General features: G+C 44.4%; 1 protein-coding gene across 3 annotated transcripts; it reads left to right on the top strand.

Moving 5' to 3' along the window:
• Positions 1–353: 353 nt before the first annotated feature.
• On the top strand, positions 354–18,154 carry HTRA2 (HtrA serine peptidase 2). 3 transcript variants are annotated; one of them, XR_012678144.1, is made up of 8 exons: positions 354–716; positions 3,951–4,155; positions 4,238–4,432; positions 9,452–9,484; positions 14,532–14,637; positions 14,709–14,778; positions 14,882–15,054; positions 15,435–15,522. XR_012678144.1 is itself a non-coding variant. In XM_075178760.1 (8 exons), the coding sequence occupies exons 1-8, from the start codon at positions 451–453 to the stop codon at positions 15,598–15,600; spliced, it is 1,137 nt and encodes a 378-aa protein (XP_075034861.1). In that variant the 5' UTR covers positions 354–450; the 3' UTR covers positions 15,601–18,154. The 3 variants fall into 3 exon arrangements, 1 of the variants encoding a protein (XP_075034861.1); XR_012678142.1 differs by having other exon boundaries at positions 14,882–15,050; positions 15,435–15,521; XM_075178760.1 differs by having other exon boundaries at positions 14,882–14,977; positions 15,435–18,154.
• Positions 18,155–19,741: the final 1,587 nt, after the last annotated feature.

The raw sequence follows: 19,741 nt of genomic DNA, 5'->3' as shown, positions 1-19,741 counted from the left end.
GGTATATATAATGTATATAAGGGGTATATATGTATATATAAATGTGTATAAGGGGTATATATAATGTATATAAGGGGTATATATGTATATATATATATATATATATATATATATATATATATATATATATATATATATATATATATGTATAAGGGGTATATATATGTATATATATGTGTATAAGGGGTATATATATATGTATATATAAATGTGTATGAGGGGTATATATGTGATATAAATGTTATATAAATGTATATGAGGGGTATATATGTTATATAATTGACATATAAACACATAATAATGTCATTGTCAGCTGTGAACAGACTAATAAAGTTTGATGATACAAATGAAGACACAAGATGGCGGCCTCCATGTGGAGATCTCGGCTGGTTTTGAGGCCTCTGCTCACTGGTTCCGGCAGGTTTCCGGTTCGGGTTTCGGGGCCCTGTGATGTGGGGGCCCGGTGTCTGGGGTCACAGTCACATGACCGGGGGGCGGGCACATCCCGGGGGGCGGTGTATGTGGGGGGCGGTGCTCGGAGCCGGGCTGGGGCTCTGGGGCTTCCTACGGGGCCCCCGGGGGCCCCTACAGGTGGAGGCTGCTAAACCCGACACCCCCAAACCTGACACCCTGACACCCCGAAACGTCTTCAACTTCATAGCGGATGTGGCCGAGAAAACTGCCCCAGCCGTGGTCAACATAGAGATCCTGGGCAGGTCAGTGACCCCATGTTATATATACACCCTGTATAAGGGCAGTGACCCCAGATATACACCCTGTATATGGTCAGTGACCCCCATGTTATATATACACCTTGTATAAGGGCAGTGACCCCCAGATATACACCTTGTATAAGGTCAGTGACCCCAGATATACACCTTGTATAAGGTCAGTGACCCCAGATATACACCCTGTATATGGTCAGTGACCCCCCAGATATACACCTTGTATAAGGGCAGTGACCCCAGATATACACCCTGTATAGGGGCAGTGACCCCCATGTTATATATACACCCTGTATAAGGGCAGTGACCCCAGATATACACCCTGTATAAGGGCAGTGACCCCAGATATACACCTTGTATAAGGGCAGTGACCCCATGTTATATGTACACCCTGTATAGGGTCAGTGACCCCAGATATACACCTTGTATAAGGGCAGTGACCCCAGATATACACCTTGTATAAGGGCAGTGACCCCATGTTATATGTACACCCTGTATAAGGTCAGTGACCCCAGATATACACCTTGTATAAGGTCAGTGACCCCAGATATACACCCTGTATAAGGGCAGTGACCCCAGATATACACCCTGTATAAGGTCAGTGACCCCAGATATACACCTTGTATAAGGGCAGTGACCCCAGATATACACCTTGTATAAGGTCAGTGACCCCAGATATACACCCTGTATAAGGGCAGTGACCCCAGATATACACCCTGTATAAGGGCAGTGACCCCAGATATACACCCTGTATAAGGTCAGTGACCCCAGATATACACCTTGTATAAGGGCAGTGACCCCAGATATACACCCTGTATAAGGTCAGTGACCCCAGATATACACCCTGTATATGGTCAGTGACCCCCATGTTATATATACACCTTGTATAAGGTCAGTGACCCCCAGATATACACCTTGTATAAGGTCAGTGACCCCAGATATACACCTTGTATAGGGTCAGTGACCCCAGATATACACCCTGTATAGGGTCAGTGACCCCATGTATACACCCTGTATAGGGGCAGTGACCCCCATGTTATATATACACCCTGTATAGGGTCAGTGACTCCAGATATACACCCTGTATAGGGTCAGTGACCCCATGTATACACCCTGTATAGGGGCAGTGACCCCCATGTTATATATACACCCTGTATAAGGTCAGTGACCCCCAGATATACACCCTGTATAAGGTCAGTGACCCCAGATATACACCTTGTATAAGGTCAGTGACCCCAGATATACACCTTGTATAGGGGCAGTGACCCCAGATATACACCCTGTATAAGGGCAGTGACCCCCCAGATATACACCTTGTATAAGGTCAGTGACCCCCCAGATATACACCTTGTATAAGGGCAGTGACCCCAGATATACACCCTGTATAAGGGCAGTGACCCCCCAGATATACACCTTGTATAAGGGCAGTGACCCCAGATATACACCTTGTATAAGGGCAGTGACCCCAGATATACACCCTGTATAAGGGCAGTGACCCCAGATATACACCTTGTATAGGGGCAGTGACCCCCATGTTATATATACACCCTGTATAGGGGCAGTGACCCCCAGATATACACCCTGTATAAGGGCAGTGACCCCCAGATATACACCTTGTATAGGGGCAGTGACCCCCATGTTATATATACACCCTGTATAGGGTCAGTGACCCCCAGATATACACCCTGTATAGGGGCAGTGACCCCCATGTTATATATACACCCTGTATAGGGGCAGTGACCCCCAGATATACACCCTGTATAAGGGCAGTGGCCCCCAGATATACACCTTGTATAGGGGCAGTGACCCCCATGTTATATATACACCCTGTATAGGGTCAGTGACCCCCAGATATACACCCTGTATAGGGGCAGTGACCCCCAGATATACACCCTGTATAAGGGCAGTGACCCCCAGATATACACCTTGTATAGGGGCAGTGACCCCCATGTTATATATACACTATATATACACCCTGTATAGGGTCAGTGACCCCATGTATACACCCTGTATAGGGTCAGTGACCCCCATGTTATATATACACCTTGTATAGGGGCAGTGACCCCCATGTTATATATACACCCTGTATAGGGGCAGTGACCCCAGATATACACCCTGTATAAGGGCAGTGACCCCAGATATACACCCTGTATAGGGTCAGTGACCCCCATGTTATATATACACCTTGTATAGGGTCAGTGACCCCATGTATACACCCTGTATAGGGGCAGTGACCCCCATGTTATATATACACCCTGTATAGGGTCAGTGACCCCAGATATACACCTTGTATAAGGGCAGTGACCCCAGATATACACCCTGTATAAGGGCAGTGACCCCCATGTTATATATACACCCTGTATAGGGTCAGTGACCCCCAGATATACACCTTGTATAAGGGCAGTGACCCCCAGATATACACCTTGTATAGGGGCAGTGACCCCCATGTTATATATACACCCTGTATAGGGTGTGTACAGAGATCCCAGGGAGGTTAGTGACCCTATAACATATCTACACCTTGTATAGGGTTTGTGCAGAGATCCCGGGCAGATCAGTGACCCTGTATAATATATATACACCCTGCATAGGGTCTGTACAGAGATCCCAGGGAGGTTAGTGACCCTATAACATATCTACACCTTGTATAGGGTTTGTACAGAGATCCCGGGCAGGTCATTGACCCTATATCATATCTAGACCCTGTATAGGGTCTGTACAGAGATCCTGGGCAGGTCAGTGACCCTATATCATATCTATACCCTGTATAGGGTGTGTACAGAGATCCCAGGCAGGTCAGTGACCCTATATCATATATACACCCTGTATAGGGTCTGTACAGAGATCCCAGGCAGGTTAGTGACCCTATATCATATGTACACCCTGTATAGGGTCCGTACAGAGATCCCGGGCAGGTCATTGACCCTATATCATATATACACCCTGTATAGGGTCTGTACAGAGATCCTGGGCAGGTTAGTGACCCTATATCATATGTACACCCTGTATAGAGTCTGTAAAGAGATCCCAGGCAGGTCATTGACCCTATATCATATGTACACCCTGTATAGAGTCTGTACAGAGATCCCGGGCAGGTCATTGACCCTATATCATATATACATGATCTCCCTGCTCTGTTCTCCAGTAACAGTTCAGTATAGAGCACTTGCAGTAAACCATGATATTTCTAACACGTACACACAGTCACCATTTTTGCATCCATAGGCACCCTTTCACCGGGCGGCAGACAGTGATCTCTAGTGGTTCGGGGTTCCTGGTGTCTCCGGATGGCTTAATTGTTACCAACGCCCATGTTGTGGCCAATAAAAGGAACGTGAGAGTGAAGCTGTATAATGGGGATGTATATGAAGCCAGTGTTAGCCATATGGATCCTGTACAAGACATCGCCACCATTAAAATTACCCCCAAGGTACTGGCCTGTGACTATCTACCGCGTGGTACCATGCTGTATCCTGGACCAGCTGTGATGTTTGCATCTCTCTTTCTGACAGGCCCCTCTCCCCACACTGCCCCTGGGGCGCTCCTCAGAGGTCAGACAAGGGGAGTTTGTTGTCGCTTTGGGTACTCCATACTTGTTGCGTAATACCATCACCTCCGGGATTGTCAGTTCTGTGCACAGAGGTAGCCAGGAGCTTGGCCTATCACACAAAGACATGGACTTTATCCAGACAGACGCCATTATAGATGTGAGTATCTTCATATGCTCCCGGTCAGTGGCTTTCTGCAAGTGCCATAATTATGCTGTATATATTACTCAGTACTATCTCTACGGATATCTGCCTTTCCGTGTCAGCAGCTGATTACATTTTCTGTCTACAATTTCCAAAGGGGAAGAAACAATTACTTTAAATATCAGATTTTATTGTTATGCATTAAAAGCATTTTCTTTGCCAGATTTAAGATCTTAATTAAAATAAAACCAGGATTTATTCCATTGTGAGACACTGACAACGGGGTATAGTAGGGGGCACTTTAAACATTAAACTGTTGAAGGAAAGCTCCTCCCATCTGGAGCCATCTTCAGTTTTATAACAAGGGCCAGAAGACAGGGCAGAGGACAGGGCAGAGGACAGGGCAGAGGACAGGGCAGAAGACAGGCCAGAAGACAGGGCAGAGGACAGGGCAGAGGACAGGGCAGAGGACAGGGCAGAGGACAGGGCAGAGGACAGGGCAGAGGACAGGGCAGAGGACAGGGCAGAGGACAGGGCAGAGGACAGGGCAGAAGACAGGGCAGAGGTAGGCGTAACAGAATGTCTAGAATGTAAACCACAAACAACCAACAACCAGATCTGTGCCCAATGGACACAGAGAAACGTATCTTCTCTCTTTCCTGATATTGGGGACATTTCAACAATGGTCCAAGTGCCGCCCCTAAGGGTGAGATTGCTTGGAAACAGCTGTGTGCAAGACCTTGCACCTAAAGCTTGCATCCTGGCATTATTATTATCGTAGATTTGTAAGGCGCCACAGTGCTCCGCAGCGCAGTACAGTAGGGAAGACAAGGACATACATAAAATAGGACATACGTAAAACAAGAACAGACAAAATGAATGGAGACATGAAAGCAAAGGGTATGAAGGACCCTGCTCATTAGCAAGCTAACGTTCTAAAGGGAAGAGGGCACAGCTGAAACAAGAGTGGCGAGTGTAGCTCAGAGTGGAGATTGGGACAGCTGTGAGGGTGCATTAGTGTGAATAGTGTTATCAAGGATAAGGTCACCTCTAAAATAGAGATGGGTTTTCAAAGTGCATCTAAAGCTTTGTAGGTAACGGTGAGTAATTTGAATTTGATTCTGGAGGACACAGAGAGCCAGTGTAGGGATTTGCAAAGTGGTGCAGCAGATGTGGAGCAGTGAGAGAGAAAGATCACTCTTGCAGCAGCATTTAGGATGGATAGAAGTGTGGATATATGGGTGTCAGGAATGCCTGATAGCAGGAGGTTGCAATAGTCAAGACAGGAGATGATGAGAGAATGGATAAGAGTTTTGGGAGCATGTTGAGTAAGAAAAGGATTTATTCTGACAGTTATTAAGGTGGAGTCGACAGGACTGGGGGAGAGTCTGGATGTGAGGAATAAAGCAGAGGGCGGAGTCAAGTGTAACACAAGACCGCCTATGCCACCCAGTGTGTGGTTGCTGGGAACCTGCTGGGCTTACTTTGCCACCGTCCTCTTTCGTTATTCCCAATACGCCCCTCCTTCCGCAGTAGGTGAAGCCTGCTGCCACCACTGGGCTCCTTCATGGCTTCCAGAACCACGTTCCTTCTGGGTAACTGTCACTGCTAGTGTACTCCCGTGCTGGTACACTGGGGCTGGTACTATGGATCAGGGTGCTATTTAAGGATCCCCCCTGGCCTATCACACTGGCCAAAGCTGCTGGGTGGTACTGGAGAGCTGGGTTCAAAACTCAGAAACAGCTGGAAACGGATTTGATTTTGGGTCTAATCTGTAGGTCACAGGATTACAGCAGTTGAAGTTGTCAAGCAGGGTCTTGAAGCAGAGTGATATTTATTTCGCTCAAGTATCCTGACAAGGACAGTTCCACTGATTAAAGGCATCAGTGGTCAGGTCAGATGGAACATCAGAATGATACATTTCAGTGTAAAAGGGCTCTCTTTTTATACAGTTTTAGACACAGGCTATTTTTAGAATCAGGATGCAATTTGTTTACCCAAACATGGATTTACATGCAATGCAAAGCTAACAATATTTACACGTATCTGTGATATCCTTGCTGTGATTTCCTGTATCTTATTTTGGACACAGTGGACATCTGATTATCTTTCCCTTAAGAGTTATTGGACACTCTCCTCAGAAGATCTAATTAACATGAGATTAGCATGGGTGCTTTCTTCCAACAGTTGCACAATACACATTTCCTCCAAAGAACAGAATTCCCCAAGAAAAGTTGCAAACCCCAAACAAGGCATTTCCTTACACCAAAATATACAAAATACTTTATAAACAAAGGCTTATTGTATCAGATATATACATCAGAAATAATGAATTTCCTCTAGCAAGGTTAAAACAAAAAAAACAAAAAACAATTCTCCCCTGGTCTCAGAAATAAATATTTCCCTTACCAAAATATACACAATCTCAAAAATAAGTGCATGTGCAATTATATAAAATAAGCGCCCTGCGCTATTTTTTTTAAATACATTTATACCATAAGTTACTTATAAGTGATCCAGTCACACCTTCAATGAAGAATTCTTCAAAGAAGCTAAACTATCAATCAATGAAAAAGAGCAGTTAATCGAACCTTCAACTTCTTTAAATTCTGGTTTTAAAAGAAAGCGTCTTATTACCTTCTGGGTAGAGGAATACGAACAGCTCAGTGAGCAGGCACTCGGATACCTCTTGTCGTTTACTAATGCTGAACTAGTGGAGAGAGCTTTTTCTTCTTACAACTTCATAAACAATAAGTACCGCAACAAGCTTAATGCAAGACTGTATCGTGTATCTCAAGAGACTTAGTGCATCAAAACTAACTCAATGATCTCATTAACAAGTGATCTGTAGAACAATTATTACAGACTTCATATAACACAAATATTAATATTAATATATTAAAAGATTGTTAAATACCTGTGTTACGAATATTGTAAAATGTAATCTATGGTTTGTACTTTTAGTGTAGTAGTTTAACTTTTCTAATTTATATCCTTGTTTTCATTATTGTACATGAGATAGGCAGTGAACAAAGTGTCAGTATATAAAAACAGCTATTTTACAAACAAGGGGTACAATTTATCTAAATGGGTTCTACAGGGAAACACAAGTGGACAGAGCCTGGGAGCCACCGCTGTACTCCAAAGGGCACTTAAACTACAACCTAAACTGAAGATGGCTCCAGATGGAAGGGAGAGATTTAACGTGCCCACCTACTATACCCCATGGTCGCTGTGTCCCCCAATGGCAGGAAAGAGAAATAAAGTTTTGTGTATTGAACACTTCTTCCAGGATGATCTTCAACTATCTTCTATTGATGATCTATCGTCTTCCTATGACTATAGTGTGTAGGACTCTATGTCATACTTTATCCTATAGGTAATTACTTTTAGTGACTTCCCATCATTATTTCATGGTTCTATTCATATCTAGGCAATATATCTAACTCTTCCATATGTTTACCTCCAATACATGTAACAATTATTTTCATCTCTCATCATTATCTTATGACATTAAATAGTTGTTTTCTTCTAGATCTGGCCTGGCCAACCTGTGTCTCTCCAGGTGTTGTGAAACTACAATCCCCAGCATGCTTTGCTTGTAGATAGCTGTCAGGGCCTGCTGGGACTTATAGTTTCACCACAACTGGGGAGCGACAGAGTGTCCAGGCTTGTACTAGAGCATTGTGAACAAGTGCTGACATTACAGGACTCTCAGTGAGCGGAGGCCACAACAGTTTACATGTATCAAACAAAGGCTGGGATATGAGATTATCACTCAGCTGACACATGGAACCGTATAAGACTAAAGAGGCTGGGTACATTGTGCTCCAGATACCCGGTACCGGAGGGGGTAACTTACAGGAGTAATGCCCGTGCCACATTATTGAAGGGGTTTACCCCCCCGGAAATTATATTTAAATATATGTATGTATATATTTGGGCTCTGGGAGTGTAAATGTATTTATTTTCATATTGTTCATATATTGATTTATTATGAGATTTTGGAGGCATCTTAGTTCTGTAACATTTCTGAAGGAAGAGATCCCATGCTAGTTAGACCTTCCCATCTTAGAGTGACCAACACATCTTTTAGCCTGAATGCACAGAAGGGGGTTGTTATCCTTTTACCCTGTGTGTCCTGTGTCTTAGAGAGATAAGAAATGAGGAAACAGCAATTTTATAGCAAGTCATTTATGAAATCACAGTTTGATGTAAATTTTGTTAAGTTTAAATTGCGTTAAATGCAAGATTAGAGACTATATTACATTCTGATGCTAAACATTGAATGTAATATCTCAGACTTTCTGGTGCCAGGTTTGGACAGGGGGCTGGGTTACCCCCTACCAACATGCATGTCAGAAACAGCTTATAAAGAGCTGTATTTTGTATTATACCATCTGTACTACTAGATGATCACTAGTACCTCCAACTAGTGTGTAATAGTCCTTGTAAGGACCCCTTGAGCAATGGACATCCCTGCTCGAAGATTCTGCCTGATGCCTATTGTCTGCTGTATCCTGTGACCAACTGATAAGAGCTCTAATCCGTTCCTCGGCTGAACCCAGCGTCACTGTGTCAACACTCTGCACACTACTCAGCAGTCTTGATCTATAGTAAGCGGTCAGGAGGTACCAGCCAGCCCGCAGGGAAGAGGCGCTGCAGCAGCTATACCAGCTACCCCAGAAGTAAATGCTCTCGGGTGCCTGTGAAGCAGCCTGGTGGTAGCAGCTGAGTCCTCATACAACTATGGCGCAGTTGGCGAGTAGGGGTGGTCAGTAACAGTCGATTACTGCTGGTGAGAATACAACCCAGATAAATTCTGTAACATCCCCCAAGACCGGGTGGCAGAGTTAGACCATCTGACCACATATAAATATCCATTGCTCAAACATAGAGATATATATCATCGTGAGAGCAGTGTGTGGCCGTATAACTGTGATTGTAAAGTAAGAGGTGAGCAGTGAGACCACACTGGAGGTAGGACACAAATATCCCTCTCATCCTTAACACCGGGCTTTATCTCCTTCACAGGTCGGTAATTCTGGGGGTCCCCTTGTAAATCTGGTGAGTATCGTCTTCAACACCATTTTCCAAGACTGGGCATCAATAGTGAAAGTGAACAAAACTAGAATAACACTATTAGCTGAATATTTGTTTTTCCTGTTCATGATTCATTGTTCAACAGAACAGTCGTGTTTTCTTTAATGTGATTTGTTTAATGTTTTTTTTTAATGTTAATTAATGCAATGTCACTATAGTAACACAGTGATGGTGCGATGTCACTATAGTAACACAGTGACGGTGCGATGTCACTATAGTAACACAGTGATGGTGCGATGTCATTATAGTAACACAGTGATAGTGCGATGTCACTATAGTAACACAGTGATGGTGCGATGTCACTATAGTAACAGTGATGGTGCGATGTCACTATAGTAACACAGTGATGGTCCCGGTGCGATGTCACTATAGTAACACAGTGATGGTCCTGGTGCGATGTCACTATAGTAACACAGTGATGGTCCCGGTGCGATGTCACTATAGTAACACAGTGATGGTGCGATGTCACTATAGTAACACAGTGATGGTGCGATGTCACTATAGTAACACAGTGATGGTGCGATGTCACTATAGTAACACAGTGATGGTCCCGGTGCGATGTCACTATAGTAACACAGTGATGGTGCGATGTCACTATAGTAACAGTGATGGTGCGATGTCACTATAGTTACACAGTGATGGTCCCGGTGCGATGTCACTATAGTAACACAGTGATGGTCCTGGTGCGATGTCACTATAGTAACACAGTGATGGTGCGATGTCACTATAGTAACACAGTGATGGTGCGATGTCACTATAGTAACACAGTGATGGTGCGATGTCACTATAGTAACAGTGATGGTGCGATGTCACTATAGTAACACAGTGATGGTGCGATGTCACTATAGTAACACAGTGATGGTCCCGGTGCGATGTCACTATAGTAACACAGTGATGGTGCGATGTCACTATAGTAACACAGTGATGGTGCGATGTCACTATAGTAACACAGTGATGGTGCGATGTCACTATAGTAACACAGTGATGGTCCCGGTGCGATGTCACTATAGTAACACAGTGATGGTGCGATGTCACTATAGTAACAGTGATGGTGCGATGTCACTATAGTAACACAGTGATGGTCCCGGTGCGATGTCACTATAGTAACACAGTGATGGTCCTGGTGCGATGTCACTATAGTAACACAGTGATGGTGCGATGTCACTATAGTAACACAGTGATGGTGCGATGTCACTATAGTAACACAGTGATGGTGCGATGTCACTATAGTAACACAGTGATGGTGCGATGTCACTATAGTAACACAGTGATGGTGCGATGTCACTATAGTAACAGTGATGGTGCGATGTCACTATAGTAACACAGTGATGGTGCGATGTCACTATAGTAACACAGTGATGGTCCCGGTGCGATGTCACTATAGTAACACAGTGATGGTGCGATGTCACTATAGTAACACAGTGATGGTGCGATGTCACTATAGTAACACAGTGATGGTGCGATGTCACTATAGTAACACAGTGATGGTGCGATGTCACTATAGTAACAGTGATGGTGCGATGTCACTATAGTAACAGTGATGGTGCGATGTCACTATAGTAACACAGTGATGGTCCTGGTGCGATGTCACTATAGTAACACAGTGATGGTGCGATGTCACTATAGTAACACAGTGATGGTGCGATGTCACTATAGTAACAGTGATGGTGCGATGTCACTATAGTAACACAGTGATGGTGCGATGTCACTATAGTAACACAGTGATGGTGCGATGTCACTATAGTAACACAGTGATGGTGCGATGTCACTATAGTAACACAGTGATGGTCCCGGTGCGATGTCACTATAGTAACACAGTGATGGTGCGATGTCACTATAGTAACACAGTGATGGTCCCGCTGCGATGTCACTATAGTAACACAGTGATGGTGCGATGTCACTATAGTAACAGTGATGGTGCGATGTCACTATAGTAACACAGTGATGGTCCTGGTGCGATGTCACTATAGTAACACAGTGATGGTGCGATGTCACTATAGTAACACAGTGATGGTGCGATGTCACTATAGTAACACAGTGATGGTGCGATGTCACTATAGTAACACAGTGATGGTGTGATGTCACTATAGTAACACAGTGATGGTGCGATGTCACTATAGTAACAGTGATGGTGCGATGACACTATAGTAACACAGTGATGGTGCGATGTCACTATAGTAACACAGTGATGGTGCGATGTCACTATAGTAACACAGTGATGGTGCGATGTCACTATAGTAACACAGTGATGGTGCGATGTCACTATAGTAACACAGTGATGGTGCGATGTCACTATAGTAACACAGTGATGGTCCTGGTGCGATGTCACTATAGTAACAGTGATGGTGCGATGTCACTATAGTAACAGTGATGGTGCGATGTCACTATAGTAACACAGTGATGGTCCCGGTGCGATGTCACTATAGTAACACAGTGATGGTCCCGGTGCGATGTCACTATAGTAACACAGTGATGGTCCCGGTGCGATGTCACTATAGTAACACAGTGATGGTCCCGGTGCGATGTCACTATAGTAACACAGTGATGGTGCGATGTCACTATAGTAACACAGTGATGGTGCGATGTCACTATAGTAACACAGTGATGGTGCGATGTCACTATAGTAACACAGTGATGGTCCCGCTGCGCTGTCACTATAGTAACACAGTGATGGTGCGATGTCACTATAGTAACACAGTGATGGTCCCGGTGCGATGTCACTATAGTAACACAGTGATGGTGCGATGTCACTATAGTAACACAGTGATGGTCCCGGTGCGATGTCACTATAGTAACACAGTGATGGTGCGATGTCACTATAGTAACACAGTGATGGTGCGATGTCACTATAGTAACACAGTGATGGTGCGATGTCACTATAGTAACAGTGATGGTGCGATGTCACTATAGTAACACAGTGATGGTGCGATGTCACTATAGTAACACAGTGATGGTCCCGGTGCGATGTCACTATAGTAACACAGTGATGGTGCGATGTCACTATAGTAACACAGTGATGGTCCCGCTGCGATGTCACTATAGTAACACAGTGATGGTGCGATGTCACTATAGTAACAGTGATGGTGCGATGTCACTATAGTAACACAGTGATGGTCCTGGTGCGATGTCACTATAGTAACAGTGATGGTGCGATGTCACTATAGTAACAGTGATGGTGCGATGTCACTATAGTAACACAGTGATGGTCCCGGTGCGATGTCACTATAGTAACACAGTGATGGTGCGATGTCACTATAGTAACACAGTGATGGTGCGATGTCACTATAGTAACAGTGATGGTGCGATGTCACTATAGTAACACAGTGATGGTGCGATGTCACTATAGTAACACAGTGATGGTGCGATGTCACTATAGTAACACAGTGATGGTGCGATGTCACTATAGTAACACAGTGATGGTCCCGGTGCGATGTCACTATAGTAACACAGTGATGGTGCGATGTCACTATAGTAACACAGTGATGGTCCCGCTGCGATGTCACTATAGTAACACAGTGATGGTGCGATGTCACTATAGTAACAGTGATGGTGCGATGTCACTATAGTAACACAGTGATGGTCCCGCTGCGATGTCACTATAGTAACACAGTGATGGTGCGATGTCACTATAGTAACAGTGATGGTGCGATGTCACTATAGTAACACAGTGATGGTCCTGGTGCGATGTCACTATAGTAACACAGTGATGGTGCGATGTCACTATAGTAACACAGTGATGGTGCGATGTCACTATAGTAACACAGTGATGGTGCGATGTCACTATAGTAACACAGTGATGGTGCGATGTCACTATAGTAACACAGTGATGGTGCGATGTCACTATAGTAACACAGTGATGGTGCGATGTCACTATAGTAACAGTGATGGTGCGATGTCACTATAGTAACACAGTGATGGTGCGATGTCACTATAGTAACACAGTGATGGTGCGATGTCACTATAGTAACACAGTGATGGTGCGATGTCACTATAGTAACACAGTGATGGTGCGATGTCACTATAGTAACACAGTGATGGTGCGATGTCACTATAGTAACACAGTGATGGTGCGATGTCACTATAGTAACACAGTGATGGTGCGATGTCACTATAGTAACACAGTGATGGTCCTGGTGCGATGTCACTATAGTAACAGTGATGGTGCGATGTCACTATAGTAACAGTGATGGTGCGATGTCACTATAGTAACACAGTGATGGTCCCGGTGCGATGTCACTATAGTAACACAGTGATGGTCCTGGTGCGATGTCACTATAGTAACACAGTGATGGTCCCGGTGCGATGTCACTATAGTAACACAGTGATGGTCCCGGTGCGATGTCACTATAGTAACACAGTGATGGTGCGATGTCACTATAGTAACACAGTGATGGTGCGATGTCACTATAGTAACACAGTGATGGTGCGATGTCACTATAGTAACACAGTGATGGTCCCGGTGCGATGTCACTATAGTAACACAGTGATGGTCCCGGTGCGATGTCACTATAGTAACACAGTGATGGTGCGATGTCACTATAGTAACACAGTGATGGTGCGATGTCACTATAGTAACACAGTGATGGTGCGATGTCACTATAGTAACACAGTGATGGTCCCGGTGCGATGTCACTATAGTAACACAGTGATGGTCCCGGTGCGATGTCACTAGTAACACAGTGATGGTGCGATGTCACTATAGTAACACAGTGATGGTGCGATGTCACTATAGTAACACAGTGATGGTCCCGCTGCGATGTCACTATAGTAACACAGTGATGGTGCGATGTCACTATAGTAACACAGTGATGGTCCCGGTGCGATGTCACTATAGTAACACAGTGATGGTGCGATGTCACTATAGTAACACAGTGATGGTCCCGGTGCGATGTCACTATAGTAACACATTAGTAATATACAGTATGAATCCTAAGATTAGAGTGTCAGCTCTATAGAACTAAGGATTAGAGGCGTTCCTCCCTCTGAGGACACTTTATTAATGTCTTTCCAGGACGGGGAAGTGATTGGGATTAATACGCTCAAGGTGACGGCCGGCATTTCTTTTGCGATTCCATCAGACAGGGTGCAGGATTTTCTCCAGCAGGCGAAGACGAGGAGTAAGTGGGTGGGGGGGGGGAGGTGGTAATTGTGGGTAATTTGGATGGGGACTGACTCTCTCTCTCCCCAGCCTCCAGCTTCGGACACTCAGAGGTGAGGCACCGTTACATTGGAATCATGATGCTGACGCTCACTTCGAGGTATGATCACAGTTATTAGCTGCTGACGTGGTAGAGGCAGCACATTTGACAGCGTCCCTGGAGCCGGTCATTAATCAGAATACGTGTCCATATCACTATGTAGGATCCTGGCTGATTTGAAACTTCGTGATCCTGGATTTCCTGACGTGTCCCATGGGATTCTCATTCACAAAGTGATCATTGGGTCCCCCGCACATCAGTGAGTCTGTCAGTCGCATTTCCTTTTCTAACCACCATGATGGATGGGGGGATGGGGACTAACATGGCAACATGTATGTGGGTAATATTACATACTTATATACATGTATGTGGGTAATATTACATACTATCTGTCAGTGATCAGACACGGATCTCCCAGTACTTATATACATGTATGTGGGAAATATTACATACTATCTGTCAGGGATCAGACATGGATCTCCCAGTACTTATATACATGTATGTGGGTAATATTACATACTATCTGTCAGGGATCAGACACAGATCTCCCAGTACTTATATACATGTATGTGGGTAATATTACATACTATCTGTCAGGGATCAGACACGGATCTCCCAGTACTTATATACATGTATGTGGGTAATATTACATACTCCAGTACCTATATACATGAATTGCCAGCTTGCTCTGCTGACTCTGACATCTCCTTTCTCAGAGCCGGTCTGAAGGCCGGAGACGTGATCATGGAGATTAATGCGCAAAAAGCCGTCACCTCGGAGGACGTGTACGATGCGGTCATCACTCAACCAAAACTCACCATCACTATCAGACGTGGCTATGAGACTCTGATGGTGAATGTTATCCCGGAGCACGTGGAGTGATTGTGTGTGTGCTTCCCCCACATGTCATTACCATCGGACTGGGGAGTCGGCACTGATGGGACCTTACAGCATCTGGATGGACTGGTGGTGGGTGCATGGAGAAGACCCCAGTCCCAGTATGCAACGAGGGATCTGTGAGCGATACTGTCTGTATGTACTGTCTAATACAAGGTCTGTGTGCACTGGTGTAGACCACAGAGCTTGTCTAGTCCATATGCACACACATAGAGAGCGATGGTTAGTGAATACACCTGGGTTTCTGGGACAGTAACACAAGACTGTGGCTGTCATTTATAGTTTAGATCATCAGAAACATGATTATGTATGTGGGGATGAAGAGTCAGCTGCGTTTTTATCATAAATCCCTGTGGAAGGCTATAAGGAGGATGTTGGGATTCACCATTTTCCTTAATAAGTTATGATTCTGGACTACCATGGCAACCGCAGTCACATGGCACATGATGTAGTGAGCAGAGAGGCTTTGGAACACCTGAGCTCTGTCCGTCCTCTGCCATCATATGAAATGTTGAGAGCTGTGAGCCTGTGCCTGAGCTTCTGATAAGGAGATCATTATTTGTAGGAGGACAGCTAAGATCAGATGTATGCTTAAAATGCACTTCTTATTTAAAGAAGGGAAAACGTCTATGTGGGTTTTTTGCTGCTTAAAGGATATGTGCAACCTTAGAAAATATAGCCCAGCACTCTAATACAAACCTTATATAATCGCTATGTGTCAGCATTTACATAAGTAGGAGAATTCTGTGCACAATATATAGAGATAAGCTCCAAGGCCTATCTTGTGGGTGAGTCCTTGGCCAGTTTAGCCACAAGTGTACTCGGGGTGTCACAATGAAATCCTTCTCTGAGCCTCTGTGGTCTAAGTATGCAGCACCTATGGGGGGAGGCGTCTAACGCCCAAAAAACAAATTAGAAATCAGTGAAACCAAGGTGCGCTCCTTTATAATAATGACATGTGTACAAGTGAATAACAACATTTGAGAGTACAGCCAGGACAAGACCACGTGTGTGTGCAAACAAAAGAAGATATAATCCAGCGCTCTGTGTGTCAGTATTTGCTGACATACATCATACACATCAGTAGGGGAACGTTGTGCACAATACAGCTATGTTGTGTAGCTGGGACGGTAGTTACCCTCCATGGAATTCAACTACTCGGGCAGACCAGGATGTCCAAAATAAGGTTTTATTATTATTATTATCTTTTATTTATGAGGCGCCACAACGGGTCCGCAGCTCTGTACATGGGACAACAGTACAGGGTAACAATACATAGCGCACAGGGTTGTGCAGACAATAGGTATAAGTGGAAGTACCGGCTAAGCAGAGAGAGGGGTAAGAGTGAGCTTCAGTGTACAGATAGGAAGGGGAGGGGGCAGTGAGCGGAGGTTTGAACCTGTGCCCAGTAGTGAGGCCGCCACTTACAGGATCGGGGCAGAGATGGAGAAGCGGAGGTTTGGAGATGGGGAGTCAAGTGACGAAATGGAGACGAGTGGGGGAGCTGAAGGTAACCAAGAGGGAGAGGTAAGAGGGCCCTTACAATCTAAGGGTGAGGGGGAGACAGAGAGGCAAGGTGGGGTGAGGGATGAGTTATTATGACTGCACAACACCACACGACGTTCACAAGATACAGGGTAAATGTAGCATGTATCCTCCAGTATCCTCTTACAGACGGCACATTCTCCTGCAGTATTACTGCTACTGTTTAGCTAGACCGTTACTACAGGCAGAGTAATTCCCTAGTAGCCCAGCGTAGGCACGTGACGCAAGCGCAGTTCCTCGTCACCCCCCAAAACAGGTTATATAACACTGATTTTTCCCATGGTCATGAAGCTAATGGGGAGTGTATCAGGGTGGTAACTCGCTGGTGATTGGTGGTAATATGACCAGCTAACCCCGGAGGGTCTCCCTCCCCTGCTGACTGATGGGTAGAGGGTACTATCATGTAATGTCCTTGATGACTACAGGACAGAAGTGGATGATAAGGTTTGTGTACTCTCCTTGTTTAGCCCAGACCCCTTGTCCTGTCTTATCTTTTATTAACTCTTCCATCTGGCTACATTTAAGAATAATCCCTTCTAACACACAATCAATAACTAAAATACGCAGGAAATATAATCACATATTTTACATTTCACACGTGAGCAAAAGTAAAATAAAGTAACAGAACAGTTCAATAGACAAAGAGGCAACGGAACGCGAATGTTCTTATATCTTGTACCCTGAAGTCCACGATCACAGACTGGGGTCTCACACAGGACAACGAAGACCGCTGTGTATGTGAGAACAAGAGAAAGGGAAGGTTTAATGGTCACTCCCTGAGCTCTCCTGTTGCTACACTCACTGGGGACTGAGCTTATCCCAATATAGGGCACAGCAGTCTCCTACTAATGTATGTGCTGCACATAGTCATTTATATACTGTTTATGTTACAGCACCAGACTATATATTTTATTTGTTATCACATTTTACAAATGATTTTATTCACTTGTACACGTTTCATTCATTTAAAGAAGCTCCTTGTTATCATCACTAATTTCTTGTATGTTGTAACTTAATAGGAGAAAAAAGTGATTTTTTTATCTTTGGATAGAACTTTAACATTATACTTCGACAACACAGTTGGACAAACATTGGATGACTCCCAGGAATAAGTTATATCTGCAAAGTCTATTTCTGCATTACTTGTCTATCTATACAGAACACTGCAAAGAGGTAATTGTTTAAAAACCCCCCCTTACTTTCTGCTTTTACTCTGATCACAATGTTTAACAAATTGCTCTTCTTGGTCTCATTTTATGGCATTATTTTTAGGACTGTGTCATCTCTCACCCCTCCACCAACACAAACATTTGTCCTCATTGCACCTGCATTACTCCACTCACCTCTAGTCAACACCCATGAACTGTTGTCCTATTTATTATCTCTAACAAGCACAACCTCCACCTGTCACCAGAAAATAAAAAGTCATACATCTTACAATCCACTTACCTATCTTTCTCTCTCTCTGCTTCTATTAGCTGGTGATATATCACCTAATCCAGGTCCCCCCACTCCTCACACACACATACATCAGAGCACTACCGTTCTATAGCAAACCTCAAACACATCACCAGTCTCCCCTCTCTTCCAAAGTCCTTTAAATGTGCCCTTTGGAATGCACACTCTGTTTGTAACAAACTTACCTCCATTCATGATCTCCTTCTCTCAAAAAACCTCAACCTTCTGGCAATAACAGAAACATGGCTCATGCAATCAGACACTGCCTCACCCGCAGCCCTTTCACATGGTGGCCTCCATCTCACCCACACCTCCAGACCTGAAGGCAGACAAGGAGGTGGGGTTGGACTACTTCTCTCCCCACAGTGCACATACACAGTTCTACCAAATGTCCCATCACTCACGTTCACATCTTTTGAAGTACATGCTATTCGCATTTTTAATCTACTCTCTCTACGTGATGCGGTGATCTATCGTCCCCCTGGAGCACACCAACAATTTATTGAGGATTTCTCTGCATGGCTCCCTCACTTCTTATCTTCAGACATCCCCACCATCATCATGGGTGACTTCAACATCCCCATTGATAACCCACCTTCCAAAGCTGCTTCCAACTACTCTCTCTAACTCTCATTTGTTTTCTCTAGACTATGCTCACTTTCTAATTTTCTTAACACACCCTTCCCCTCTCGGATCATCACCTTATCAGGTACACAATCACCCCCCACTGCTCTAACCTCTCTACTGTCTAACTCTACCAAGCCTCCTCATACCCGCAGAAATCTTAATTCTATTAATATTCAACAATTTTCCACCTCTCTCCAACACCTTCTCTCCCCTATCTCTACGTGCTCCTCCCCTGAGATGGCAGTACCTCATTTTCACCAAACCTTAGTAACAGCCATTGATCAAGTGGCTCCAGCGACACTACATACTACACGTCGACTTCGATGTCAGCCGTGGCACACTACATCAACACGAAATCTTCAAAAACTTTCCCGTAAAGCAGAACGTCACTGGCGTAAAACTCGCACCTCTAATGACTTCTTCATATATACTTCTAACTTCCGCTCCTAACGAAATGCTCTGGACACTGCAAAACAAACATACTTCCAATCTCTTA

This window comes from Mixophyes fleayi, chromosome 1 (genome assembly GCF_038048845.1).
Source record: "Mixophyes fleayi isolate aMixFle1 chromosome 1, aMixFle1.hap1, whole genome shotgun sequence".
Taxonomy (NCBI): Eukaryota; Metazoa; Chordata; class Amphibia; order Anura; family Limnodynastidae; genus Mixophyes; species Mixophyes fleayi.
This window is presented reverse-complemented; position numbering and strand designations above follow the sequence as displayed.